Source organism: Helianthus annuus, chromosome 9 (assembly GCF_002127325.2).
Source record: "Helianthus annuus cultivar XRQ/B chromosome 9, HanXRQr2.0-SUNRISE, whole genome shotgun sequence".
Lineage (NCBI taxonomy): Eukaryota > Viridiplantae > Streptophyta > Magnoliopsida > Asterales > Asteraceae > Helianthus > Helianthus annuus.
Genome location: NC_035441.2, coordinates 172,096,078 through 172,110,616, shown reverse-complemented (window position 1 = coordinate 172,110,616; position 14,539 = coordinate 172,096,078). Strand labels below are relative to the sequence as shown.

The 14,539-nt window shown below is 38.6% G+C and overlaps 1 protein-coding gene and 1 long non-coding RNA gene across 2 annotated transcripts; both read left to right on the top strand.

Moving 5' to 3' along the window:
• The first annotated feature begins 7,161 nt into the window (after nucleotides 1–7,161).
• Nucleotides 7,162–10,207, top strand: LOC110874955. Its single transcript, XR_002556381.2, has 3 exons — nucleotides 7,162–7,248; nucleotides 9,840–9,900; nucleotides 9,982–10,207. It is a non-coding gene; the product is annotated as an uncharacterized LOC110874955 (long non-coding RNA).
• A 2,524-nt stretch (nucleotides 10,208–12,731) lies between these two features.
• On the top strand, nucleotides 12,732–14,521 carry LOC110879599 (aldehyde oxidase GLOX1). Its single transcript, XM_022128080.2, has one exon. It carries the CDS (start codon nucleotides 12,760–12,762, stop codon nucleotides 14,383–14,385), a length of 1,626 nt encoding a protein of 541 aa, XP_021983772.1. The 5' UTR covers nucleotides 12,732–12,759; the 3' UTR covers nucleotides 14,386–14,521.
• The last annotated feature ends 18 nt before the right edge of the window (nucleotides 14,522–14,539 follow it).

Below are 14,539 nucleotides of genomic sequence, written 5' to 3'. Positions count from 1 at the left end.
TTTTTGGTTATAAATGTTTTCGCCCCCCCCCCCCCCGGGTCAAAAACTTCAAGTTTCGCCACTGCCGAAGGCCTCATTGTGATACGATTCATCATTCAAAACCGTTGATTTACTCACATCTTTAAAACCCCTTATAATATAACTAGAATTACACAATTTTTATTGTTTTCTCCTGAAGCTGGTAACCGGCCGTCGCACAATAACTACCCAACGCCATCACAAAACCACCAATCGCCGCACATCGCTGATTCTCCGCCGCTGAAGAAGGCCGCAACTGACCCTCACGTTCTGCTACACTGCCACCATCGTCGCACGCCACATCGGAAACTACATCCCCGCACTTAGCCCTAAACTCACCAACTTAAATTGCGCGGGTAGACGACTAGTATATATATATATATATATATATATATATATATATATATATATATATATATATATATATATATATATAACCAAATGCATGCCCTTTAATAAAGGAATCAAGATTGATCATCCTTAGGCCGCCACCCCTCCCAACTCAGCCGCGATAGTGCCTGACGGCGCCACACCCCCCCCACACCGAGCGGATTACGACGGGGCGCTATAGGCCCGGCTTCACCATGGTAACGAGCTCCATTTGCATGATCGAGTGGGGCCCACCTGATAGTTTTTTTTTTTTTTTTTTTTTGCCTCTGAGTCCCTGACTTTTACATTTTGTTGCCATTTTGATCAAAATGTCTAACTCCGTCCATAAACCCCATCTGTAACCAGGGGTATTTTGGGGATTAACTAAAAAGGTTTTAAACATTGCCATTTTGATCCATTTTTTTACCCCAGTATATAAACACAATTCACCCCTTTTTACAACCCTAATTCACCCCAACAACTCATTATCTTCCACAATTCACCCAAAATCTGTACATATTCAAGCATAATCTCAGTTCCTGAGTTGGCGATTGAAGTAAGAACGATGTGGAATGCTCAGCCTCCTGGTTCAGCCTTTAATCCCGATGTGGATTATGGTATGTGTTAAAACCCTTAAAATTTAGTGAAACGATCCCCTGTTTTTGTTCCATTATTGTTGTTTAAGGGTGTATTTTGATGTTGATGGTGTATTTTGATGTTGATTTTCAGCTGACGACCCAAAATTGTTCACATTTGAGATACATCATGGAGGGGAATTGGTGGAATTTCCAGAATTTGGGTATAAGGGTAAAGTATCGTACATTGACAAGGTTAACCCTGACTACTTCTCTTTGATCATATTCAATGATATGATGGGTGAGCTAGGTTACCCAGAAGATGAACTAGGGGGATTAAGATACAACTTTAGGATTCCAGGAGAATGTTTTGAATTTGGGATAAGATCCTTAATGAGTGATAGTGATGTTATTGGGATGATTAAGTATACTCGAACACACAAGGTAATTGAGGTGTATGTTGAGCATATATTTGGGGTAATAAAAAACAAGCTGATGCTACAAACTTAGGTGATGAATCACAGGCTGATCCTGCAAACTTAGGTGATTTAACACAAGCTGAAGTTCAGGGTAATGAAAAGGTTAGTGTAGTGGATGTTAGCTCTGACTCTAATTCAGATTCAGATGAAAGTGATGATGTAGTAGATGATGAACAGAGCAAAGAAACAGAGGTAACAAATGCAAAGTTTATTGATCCTGATGGTGGTGATGATCCTGATTACAGTGGTAATGAGGATGAGGGTAATGATGAAAGTGAAGAGGGCAGTGATAAGGGTGAGGATAGTGATAAGGGTGAGGATAGTGAGGATCCTGATTACATAGTAGATGAGGAATACGAAGATGATGATGTTAATATGGATCAGGTTGACTTTGGAGCTGCTCTTGAATTTAATATCAGTGATGCCGAAGGGGATGAGCAGGATGAGCAGGAAGTTGATGAATTTGACTTAGACAATTTTGATAGTCTTAGTGATGAAGAACATAGCAGTGTTAGAGATAGGGTGGTTAGGGGTATAAGGAAGAAGAATAAAAAGGCAAAGGCAACTGATGATTGCCAATTCTATGTTGGTCAGTGTTTTAAGGATAAAGAGGCTATTAGGCAGATGGTGAAAGAATATGCAATCCGGTCTAGAAGGTAATTGTTTATCTATAGGAACGATAAGGTTAGATTGAGGGTTCTTTGTCATGGTATTAATCCGAAATTAGGTAGCAGTGAAGCTCGTAGTAAGGGCAAAAAAGTAAAATCGGCTGAAGGGGTGTCACATGGGGCTGTTGGTAGTTCAAATGGAGTTAATACAACCAAGAAAAGTAAAGGTGGTGGGCCCCAGACAAGACAAATGTCTAAAAAGAATTGGATTCCCTCTTGTCCTTGGACTTTGCATGTTTCAAAAGTAAAAAGGGAAAGCACATGGATGGTGAAGACATTTATCAAAGACCATCTTTGTCTACATACCCGAGATGTTGCTCTGTGCACAATTGGTTGGCTAGCAAAGGAAATTGAACCTATCATTCAAGTCAATCCAGAAATACCATTAAACGCACTTGTAGATACAATACAAAAGAAGCATCAAGTTGAGGTGAGTTTGAATCAGATGTTTAGGGCAAAGGCAAGGGCAACCAAGAAGGTTCAAGGTGACTACTCTGTTCAGTATACACACCTGAGGGATTACTATGAGGAACTAGTTAGGGCAAATCCTGGTACAAGTGTGAAAATTGCAGTTGAACCTGAAGGTAACCCAAGCAGTCCTACAAGGCAATTCAAAAGGGTTTATATATGTTTGGGGCCATTAAAGGCAGGGTTTAACAAGGCTGGAAGGGATCTACTTGGTCTTGATGGGTGTTTCTTGAAAGGACCTTGGCCTGGACAGATTTTAACTGAAGTAGGTGTTGATGCAAACAATGGGATTTACCCATTTGCTTATGTTGTGGTGGAGTCTGAAACAACAGCCAGCTGGAGTTGGTTTTTGAGGTGTTTAGGAGATGACTTGGACCTGCCTCAAAATGGCAATTTCACCTTTATAACTGATAGGCAAAAGGTATGTTCTTTGTTAATTTACATAAACCATTTCAATCATCAAATTCAGATGTATAATTGGTTTTTTTATAACTGTTGTAGGGTTTAATACCTGCCATTCAGCAAGTCTTTCCAAATGCTGAGCATAGATTCTGTCTGCGGCATATTCATGAAAACATGAAACCAAGGTGGAAAGGTGCAGTTTTTAAGAACCTGTTGTGGGCTGCTGCTAGTTCAACAACACCTCAGAAGTTTGAGAAGAATATGCAAGCAATCTTGACAGAGGATAAGGACTTGTACAACTGGCTGAAGGAGATTCCTTCTAAACATTGGTTAAGAGCATTTTTCAATGATATATTTTCTTGTTTGAATGCTACTGTTATTATCAGTTAACTTATGAATGTGTTCTTGTTTTCTTGATGTTGACACAATGCAGAAAGGCCCAAGTGTGATGTCTTGTTGAACAACCTATGTGAGGTGTTCAACAGACATATACTAATTGGTAGGGACAGACCAATCATTACCTGTCTTGATTTCATTAGGGAATACTTGATGAAAAGGATAGTAGTAGTTCATAAGATGATTGGCAAGTCCCCAGGACCATTAACTCCCAAGGCCACTGTGATTTTTGAGAAGATAAAGACTGACGCTGCAAACTACACAGCTATTTGGTGTGGCAATGGAAAGTATGAGGTAAGTTGTTCTTCACTCAATTAAACAGGCTTCAATCATCCTTTGCATATATGTAAACTTGGTTATTTTGACATTATAGGTTAGTGGTCCTGAACTTGAAAAAAAGGCTGTGAATCTTGTAGAAAGGACTTGTGGATGCAGAAGGTTCCAGTATGTAGGCATGCAGTGGCTTGTATCTGGAACAGGGCATTGAATGGGGAGGGTAATGGTGTACCAGAAGAGTGGGTAGATAAGGCCTACTGGTTAGAGACATGGAAAGATGTCTATAATCACACCCTAGAGCCAATCAATGGTATGGATTTATGGCCTAAAAGCCAATGCCCAACCACTTTAACAGCCCCCAAGTATCATAAGCCTGCTGGGAGACCCAAGAAGAAAAGAAGAAAATCTGCCGTCGAGTTGGAGGAGGTAAACGAGGTAATTGAAAAAAGTGGAAAACTGCCCAAAAAAGGGTATACAGTCACGTGTCTTACCTGTGGGAAAAAAGGACATAACAGGAGGACCTGCTGTAAAGGAAAGGGTGGGGAGGGTGCTGGTGTTGCTGGACAGGAGGGTGAGGCTGCTGGTGTTAATGGACATGAGGGTGGGTCTGCTGGTCAGGAGGGTGGAGCTGCTGGTCTGGATGGTTGTGCAACAGGTGGTGATGTTTAGGGTCAGTTTGTTGAACTTGATGTATTGTGGTTTAGGTTCTTTTGTTGGATATTAACTCATTTTGGACAAGCTTCACTTCATGTTGTTTTGTATGGTACAGGCCTTTTGTTTAGGTAATTCACGTCTGTTTGGTATGGTATTTGGACAGGTGTCTTATGGTTTGTAATGGAACAAGTATGTAATGGTTTAGTCTTGTCTTTTGGTTTGTAATGGAAAAAGTTTGTAATGAATTAATATTGTCTTGTGGTTTGTAATTCATGTCTGTTTGTATGGTCTTTCGACACATTTGCATATCTATGGTGTCAAAATGGTATGAAAATGGTGTCAATGCTTTGACACATTTGCATATCAAATGTTAGCCAAACGGCCGAAACCTGAATGTGTCAACTGTGACCCATCAGTGATATCAAAATTGATGTGCAAATGGTGTCAATTGTGACCCATTTTCAATTGTGCGCCAAACGGCCGAAACCTGAATTTGGACTGACCATACATGTCTAAGTAACATAAGCCAAACAACCAAACTAACACCAATTGACAACTGTGACCATACATGTCTAATTACAATAACCACTTTCATTATCTTAGATCAACATAAATATTCAACAAAACACTGACCATTTCATTCCATTAAAACTTCGTACATTTCACAAATCTTAATCAACTACTCAATTTGCTAAGTAGAACATCAGTACAGAGAACAAAATGACCCCTAAAACAATCTTCAAACTTTTGTTTTCTGAAATGACTCGTTGAAGCTTTTCTTGCAGGTCCCTGTTGCCAACTCCCAACTCGCTATGATTTTCTTCATGATTCAAGGCTACAGAAGACACGTACAAAGGGGACTCAGCCCAACACACGAACCCACAACTGTTACCCGGACGAGTGCAGCAATGGAAGCGTCGGCCTGGATTTTGTGAAGTCCTCGAGGTACGGATCTTAGTTTCGAACCCACATACACAGTAAACCATGATGATTTCCAACTTAGGGTTTGTACACGAACGATTTTAGACAGGGGACGTCTATGGATTTTGATGAATTAGGGTTTTTAGGGCTTCCAACATTGGTGAATTGTGGAAGAAGATGAGTTGTTGGGGGTGAATCAGGGTTGTAAAAACGGGTGAATTGTGTTTATATACTGGGGTAAAAAAATGGATCAAAATGGCAATGTTTAAAACCTTTTTAATTAATCCCCAAAATACCCCTGGTTACAGATGGGGTTTATGGACGGAGTTAGACATTGTGATCAAAATGGCAAGAAAATGTAAAAGTCAGGGACCCAGAGGCAAAAAAAAAACTATTTGGACTAAAATGGCAAATTTGGACAAAACTCAGGGACTAAAATGGCAATTTACTCTTCAATTTTTTTTTAATTTTATTTAATATGGGGTTTTATCCAATACCCAACAAGTTAAAGGAGGACGTTATAAAGCCCCCTGGCTGACGTGGATTCTATATGACGCTAACGTGTCCTGATAAAGCCCCTAAAGGTTCTATCCCACACCCTCAAGCCTTATTAGGTAGCTGCTGGTAATTTGGTGGTGTTTGACATTTTGCTTCCTTTTTTTTATTCTAACTCTTTCCTTGTAATAATTTAATAGAAAAAGAAATCTATACGTATACTTGGTCCATAGAACAACATTAAAATTTAGGTTGCTTCCTCCCGCCAATGATTAGATGTAGTTCTAGCTCCAATTAATCAATTCCGATATCGTTAAAAACACTATCATTTTTTTATTATATTTCTCATTCCTTGCATTTTGTCTATGAACAACCACGTACCTAGCATACTTCGTTTCCTTTTTCATTTCTTTTTCTTTCTTGTATCCAAGTCCGTCGCATACTAATCTTTAATTTTTGTTAACGTCTTAACGTTTAAAATCCTCAAAAAGTAAGTTCAAAATAAAAACTAATGAATCAATAATAGTAAAATCAAAACTCAAAATAAATTCGGGTTGCACACCATCCCAAATACTAAAAATTTTAAAAGAAAATGGGGTTGCAAACATTATTATGACATGTATGACCGGATATGACATTTGTATGAGATATATTAATAATAATTTATAAGTTTGTGTTCTTAATAATTTTTTGTCACAAAATGATTGATGATAATATAAATGGGGATAATCTTGATGAGTACTATATAGATGTATATAGATGCATGTACGTGGTTTTTTGTTTAGAAAATGGTTGCAAATATATGACCTTACGGAAATTTCTTAGTTGTGTTGGTCTTCTTAAATACACAACACCTTTAACAGTTCACATTTTTTATATATAACGCCTTAAACAGTTCATATTTTTTAAGCTAGCTACGAGATGCGTATATTTTAAGATTTTTAGAGTAAAATCCCACGAGAAAATAATTTCAACTCAACGAGATATCCTTATTTATTTATATAATATGAAAGACAAAGGTCGGTGGCTTTGCCACCTACCCTTTCTCTTTTATAATATCTTAATACACTATCTTCTTGCAATCCTTTCTTCCAGATCTTTCTCTTCTCCTCTCATCGCCTCTGCTTTGGTCTCCTTCTTCAGTCACCGCCACAACACAACAACAAAACCATCAACATCAATGTTTCTGTTTTCTCTCTAAAAAAACTTAAAACTCTGACGAACCCCTAGGGTTCCGATGGTAGCTGTGACGAAGAACCAGGTGCCGACAAAAATAGAAACATATTACGGCAAAGGCTAGGGTTATGGCGAAAATCCTGTAAGTTTCTTTCCCCTGCATGTTACTTTTCAGTTAGATCCGCAGTCAATGATGTTTGATCGGTTGATTTTTGTTAAACCGATGAATATGCAACTTATGTTTAATCGTGATTATCATTCATAGATGTTAATGGCAAGCATAGGTTAATGCTTCACGGGTGTCGATTTTGAAAAGGAAAGAGGGCTAGCGACTGAAGAATCATGTTTAATGTACGTTCAATGTTAATTTATGATTCCTACGTCCATCTTTTTGTTCGATTGTGAATTGTACTATGTGTGTTAGAATTGTTATTTTTGTTAGTGTGTTGGTTTTATGTGATTGGAATCTAGGGTTTCTGTTTGTTCAATTTACAAGTTAGGGTTATTTTTTTTCTTTAACAATTTAGGTGAAATTCAGATCTGTATTGCAATTAGGTATGTAGAGATCATTGCTTTGGTTTTAGATGTTGCACTTGCTTATTGAAGATTTGTATTGTTATGTTGATACATATAATTTTTTTTTTTCTAAATAGTGTATACAATTATCAGTCTGTGAAAGAAGGATCATAGCATGATGAGCCAGAGCCACATTACATAAAGCTTATTTTATTCTTGAGCCGAAACTCATTTATTTAGTTTATTTCTCGATTTGAGTTTACTTTTACATATTCAGTTTGCCATAAACTGATCCTAAGTTGAACTTTATTTTAGATCACTTTTGAATTGATTGAATACACTCTAGATTGGAAAAATGTTAACTATTGGTGTGTAATTATAAGGCACAAATTAGCGTACTCTGCATGTTAGAGGATTATACTCTTTAGACAGTTGGGGTTTTATATTGGTCAGAAGGAACTATTTTAGGACAAAAACATTTTATGAGGTTCCTTCATTATACATGTTGTTTGTGTTTTTTTTAGTTTTTTGGTGGACTAAGCATAAAGGAAAGAATAAAGGTTGTTCTTAAAAAATAAAAGAAAAAGAAAGATTAAAGAAAGTAAAACCTCATGCTTGCAAAAATTAATTTTATCGTTGAAAACTAGCTTGGTTCAAAGTGGGTAGACGTTCAACCAATGAACTAACAACCCACGTTAGTTCTTACTATTAACATTGTGATTACCAAACTATGTTTTGTTTAAATGTTATTAAAACTAATCATGTGATTAAGGCTACTATTAGACTGGAGGGTGTGGGGGGCGCCACCCGGCCACCTCATCACCAATAGCGCCCCACCGGCGCCATCACCCACATCGTGGCTGTTAAACCGGGGCGCCATGGAGTTGTCCGCCACCATGGTAGCGCCAAGATGGAGATATTCAGGTGGGGCCCACTTGCTAAAAACCAATGAAATCTTTTTTTTTAATTTTGTTTAATAGGGGCTCCATCCACGCCATGCAAATTAAAGGGGGCTCCATGGTTGACGTGGATCCTAGGTGGCGCTGACGTGGCCTGATAAAGCCCCTAGGGGGCTCCAACCACACCCTCCAGCCTTAGGGTGAAGATTATAAAATTAATGGTGTGTGTGTATATATATATATATATATATATAGTCTGCACTAATAAAAATTTTCCAGCCATTTAAAAGATCATTCAGCTAACGAAAACAAGTATGTTTTAACTTTAGTTTTACTTTACTTTTTTAGTCAAAGTTACATTCAATAATGAAAATTGACAGGATTTTTGAAACATTAGGATATCATGTGGTGACTAGATTAAGCATTCGGCCAAAACATATAAACTAATATAAAATTTGTTTTAGCATGAGTAGGTTCATTGATTTTACTAAATGGCTGGCAGCATGAGTAGAATTGGCGCCTGGTTGAATAGTATGTGGATCAGCTATGTATGATAGTTGAACACTAGAACCCACCAAAGATGGCCACATGTCCATGCAGGGCTGCAAAACATGCATTTTTTTTGTTTTCTTCATTTGCGCCATCTTACATAGCAGATCCAATGCCATCGTGTCTTACCATTGCGTTGCGCCATGTCAGCCTGGAATGCCATGTCCACCCAGTTGAGCTATCTCAAGCGGCTGATTCACTTTACATTCCACCTTGCTTGCCACATAGGACCAACACCATTTCAGTTTAGTTGACCCGAAACTCATTTTTTCCAGTAATATTAATTTTTTGTGGCTTTAATTGATGAATCTTATTATTGTGTTGATTGATTTGAAAATTTTATGTTTCCTGTTGGCTTCCTGGATTATTATACCTGCGTGGTAAGTGTAATACCTTTTTGCCTTTCATGTTTGATTCGAATTGTGTGATGACTGCTGCAAAAGAGTTTCCCAAGTTTGTGACCACCCTCATATAATATGCACATGTTTTATTCTTCTTATATCTGAAAAACCCCTTAAATTCTTTTGTGTTTATCATCAAGATGTTTGTTGACCGAGTAGTAGACAACCACATTGGTGAACCGGGTGTGTTCCGGTCATCTCCCCATTTCCGATGAGAAAAAGGTAAAGTGTGTGGTGTACGCTTCATCTTTTCGGCAATTTGAAAGACTTTTTTTTGCATATATGATTTTGGGTAGCTTATTCCAGCTATTTGAAATGCTTGCATCTATACCGTTTTCAAAAATCATAACCGTTATGCATGTTGATAAATGTGTCGTCCGAAGTATCATGCGTTGTTGAAATATTGATGTTTTCGGTTTGCATGATTTTGATCTTGCTGATCTTAAATTGGGCTTTGGTATGGTTAAACAATAAGTCTTAGTAATGTTAAATCTAAACATCATCATTTGGAAACATTATGTTAATTATTGAACTTTTATTAACTTACATTAACAAATTTTACTATTGTTATCTTTAGTTACCCGAAAGATTCAGAGAAGATCATGCTAGCAAGACAAACGAGTCTCGCTAGAAGCCAGGTATGTTGATAATCGAGTTGTATATATTCTTTAAAGATTTATGTTTATCGTCTTATAAATCATATTTAATGCGCGTATCAGATTGCAGACTGGTTTATAAACGAAAGCTTATGCACGCCTTTGAAAACTAATGGTTGAAATGTACAAAGAAGAGCTCGGTGATGAAGAGGTGAACTGTGAATCTTCACCGGAACAGGCTACAAATTTTTCATTTTGGTTTGGCTTGATCCACTTTAGATGAAGAAAGCCAAGAATGAGATCTTGAACCAACGCTACGTAGCGCGCCGCAACGCGCGCGGGGTATAAACCTAGTGTTTCTTAATGAGAAAAGGCTCTATTGTTGGTTTGTTTACATACAAGGTATAAGACATGAGAACGAAGTATATTTATACACACTGTATAAGTATAATGTATTTTAGATGAAAATTTGTAAATACATAGTATATATTAAAACAAATGTAATACAAAGCGTTAATTCAACTATCAATTTACTTGATTAAAAGTATTATTATTATTATTATTATTATTATTATTATTATTATTATTATTATTATTATTATTAATATTATTATTATTATTATTATTATTATTATTTGGGATTAAAAAAAGTACTTTCCACGAGATATAAAGATGATATTAAAACGCGGGATGCTAAGATAGTGTTTGGTATACAGGAATGAGTGGTAAATGGAATGGACTATTACGAGGGAATGAAAAAAGAGTGTTTGGTTGGTCGATGGAATGGAATCGTCCATTCCAAAATGTATTTCATTCTCTCAAAATCATTCCTTCCGTCTCCACTGTTTTTTTCCATTTCATTCCCTCTTCATCCTTCATTATCAACACTACAACCCACCAACGTTGCTACCACCACCACCATCGTCATCCGCCGTCGTCACCCACCTCCGCCGCCACCCGCCACCGCCGCTGCCACCACCTACCGCTGCCACCACCTACCTCCACCACCCACCTCCGTCCCCGCCACCCACCGTCGCCACTGCCACCTTTGATCATCGCCGCCACCGTTGTCATTGCGACCTCCGATCACCACCACCATCGCCACCGCCGCCACCTACCTCCACCGTCATCCACCACCACCATTGTCACCATCCGTTGTCGTCTCCACCCGCCACCACTACCACCGCCAACCACCGCCGCCGCTACAACTGACACCTAGCACCACGCACCATCATCGCTCATCACTGACCACCGCCATCTAATTTTATTCCTTCGTCTTTTTTCTCATACCAAACAACAAAAGGTAATTGTTCATTCCATTCGCACATGGTAACCAAACAAGACATGAAATGGTAATGATGAATTCCATTACCTCATCCATTCCACCATTTCATTCCTCCGTCTATTCCATTACCCCATACCAAATAGACCCTTAGACATAAAATAATCATAAAGTGAAAGTTTAAAATTTAATTTTCTATCATTCTAACCTAAAGATCAATCATCTATTTCCCTTCAATGTAGCCACTGTTTAATCTTCTCATAACCGACACATAATATTATATCTTTTAATTTTTGAATCTTATTCAAATTTTATTATTTTCGTTAAATTGACCACTAAGCCACGTCGAGAGGGTTCTCTCTAGTATATAATAATATATGTGGATCCCAGCAGTTATAGGGTGAGAGAGACACTCTTCTCTTAGGGGAGTGACCTCTCTTACACACACTCAATCAGCACCCGTCACGTCAACTCACCTCTTAAGTGCTCATTTTGCACTCAAACGTTGGCATCACTCTACTCACACAATTATTTTTTTATAAAAAAAGAAGAAAAAAAATATGATTGGTGGAAAAAGAGTGGACTCACATTAACAACCAATCATCCCCTCTCTCTCTCTCTCTCCTCTCTCTCATACGGTAACCTCTCACCGATCCCCCACCCCGCTTCCCCTCCCCGAGTTGATGGCGGCGGTGTTCCCGCTCGGGGACTCACCTCACCGCAACCCTCCCCGAGAAGTGCCCCGCTCACCCTTATTAAGATGTTTGATTTGTTCCAGTTATTACAACAGTAATTAATCATTGACTCGATTTATCAAACAAAAAGTTTAATTATATGGTATGTACTTCCGCTTCAAGGGGTTAGTTCTTTGCATCTAGAGCAAATGAGGGTTTTAAACTAATTATTATATAAAATAGAATGGATAAAAGAATTAGTTGATTAATGGAATGTCAAACACTACCAGACATCATAACTACTCTTGTGATTATTATGCTGCATGTACGTGTTTTCTTTCAGTGATTGGGGTTTATTCAAGATATCTAGAGGATCCAAATTGTAGATCCCGTTAATGTTAGTAAATCCATCAAAGGACAGAATTGACAAACATTTAAAGTTCTATAAAGACAAGAAAATTTGTTGCTAAATCTCCAAATTGTTTCTTAAGGATACAAGTCACCAAGTAATCAAACTTCGAGAACAAGCTGCCCTCATAGATATAACTGTAAAAGCCAACTGTAAATCCCAAACTTAAGCTATGATAACTGATAAGATTGATCAACATCCCTCATAGATATAACTGTAAATTCTAAACTTTAAGACTTGAGAACTAATAAGATTGATGAACATGAGAATGAAGCAGCAAGATAACATAAAGGATCCACTTCTAATTTTCTATTCTATTGTTAAAATATTAAGACAAGATATTTCATTGTTGTTACATGATTGAATGGAATTTATATAATATTGAGGTTGACTAATTAAAGGATTTTTAAATTCAGACTACAATTTCTAAAATTAACGGTGTCTCACTTCGTCCACTACTATTTAATCCACCATCACCACATTCCAAACCACCACAACCAAAGCAAACCCTAAGAAGAGCACACAAAATCAATCTAATGGCTCTTTCTACTTACATTCCCTATCATCATCTCCTCTTTCTCTTTCTCATTTTCCTCCATGCCCAGCCCTGTCCTGCCGCAGGTGGATCTTGGTCCGTCCTCCTGCCAAGCATAGGCATCTCCGCCATGCACATGCAACTACTTCCCAACGATCGTGTGGTCATGTATGACCGCACTGACATTGGAACATCAAATATCTCTCTTCCAGAAGGCAAATGCCGTCCCAACTCAACTGACTGCTCCGCGCATTCTGTTGAGTACGATGTTGCATCGAATTCCATCCGCCCACTCATGGTGCTCACCAACGTGTGGTGTTCCTCAGGGACTCTAATGCGTGATGGAAGCTTAGTCCAAACCGGTGGTTTTGATGATGGTTATCGTGTTGTCCGAACTTACAAATCATGTGATACATGCGATTGGCAAGAGAAGCCAAATGGCCTGAGTAAATCAAGATGGTACGCAAGCAATCATTTATTGCCTGATGGAAGGCAAATCATCATTGGTGGCCGAAAAGCGTTTAACTATGAGTTCTATCCGAAAATGTCTACAAGTGAGAGCACTCCTAGTTTGCCTTTTTTGGTTGAAACAAATGATCCTCAAGCTGAGAATAACTTATATCCATTTGTATTTCTCTTTCCTGATGGCAATCTCTTCATTTTTGCCAACAATCGTGCTATTTTGTTTGACTACTCAAAGAACCTTGTTCTGAAGACATACCCAACAATGCCCGGTGGTCAACCACGGAGTTACCCAAGCACGGGATCCGCGGTACTACTCCCTTTACGGATAAAAGGAGAGACCGTAAATGAGGTTGAAGTGTTGGTTTGTGGAGGTGCACCAAAAGGAGCATTTGCTAATGCGAATAAGGGGATATTTGATGGGGCATTGGACACTTGCGGGCGGATCAAAATATCTGACCCTAACCCCCAATGGTTCATGGAGACCATGCCTCTAGCTCGAGTCATGGGTGACATGTTGTTGCTACCCAACGGCCATGTTTTGATCATCAATGGAGCATCAGCAGGGGTTGCCGGGTGGGAACTTGGGAGGAACCCAGTTCTAAGCCCAGTAGCATACCGACCTGATAACCAAGTAGGCTCTCGATTTGAGGTGCAAAATCCAAGCACCATTCCTAGAGTTTACCATTCCACAACAGTTCTTTTACGAGACGGACGTGTTCTTGTTGGTGGAAGTAATCCTCATGATAAATATGAATTTTCAAACGTCCTTTACCCGACTGAACTTAGCTTGGAGACGTTCTCTCCTTCTTACTTGGATTCAAACTCTTCTGGATTACGCCCGAAAATAATCTTGCCTGTAACAAACAGTAGAATCCGATATGGCAAACAATTGGTTGTTGTGTTTAATGTTTCGGGCGTTGTGGATCTAAGCTCCGTCTCTGTAACAATGGTGGCACCTTCATTCAACACACATTCCTTTTCAATGAACCAAAGGTTGCTGGTACTCGATGGTGGAGCTGCTTCCAAGATTATTGGGAGGTCAAGATACCAGGTTGTTGTAAGGGCTCCACCCTCTGGTAACATTGCTCCGGCAGGGAACTATCTTATGTTTGTGGTTCACAAAGAGATCCCGAGTCCTGGCATTTGGGTTCAAATGCAATGAAAATTCTTCAGGACGTTATCACTAGTGTTTTGGTGTGGTCGTCATATTTTATTTTATCTCATTTATTTAAGGGATTTGTAATATGTAAACATGATGCTTTGTTTGATTAAATGATTATATACGTCCTTTTCAGGTACTGTTTGAGTTTCATTCA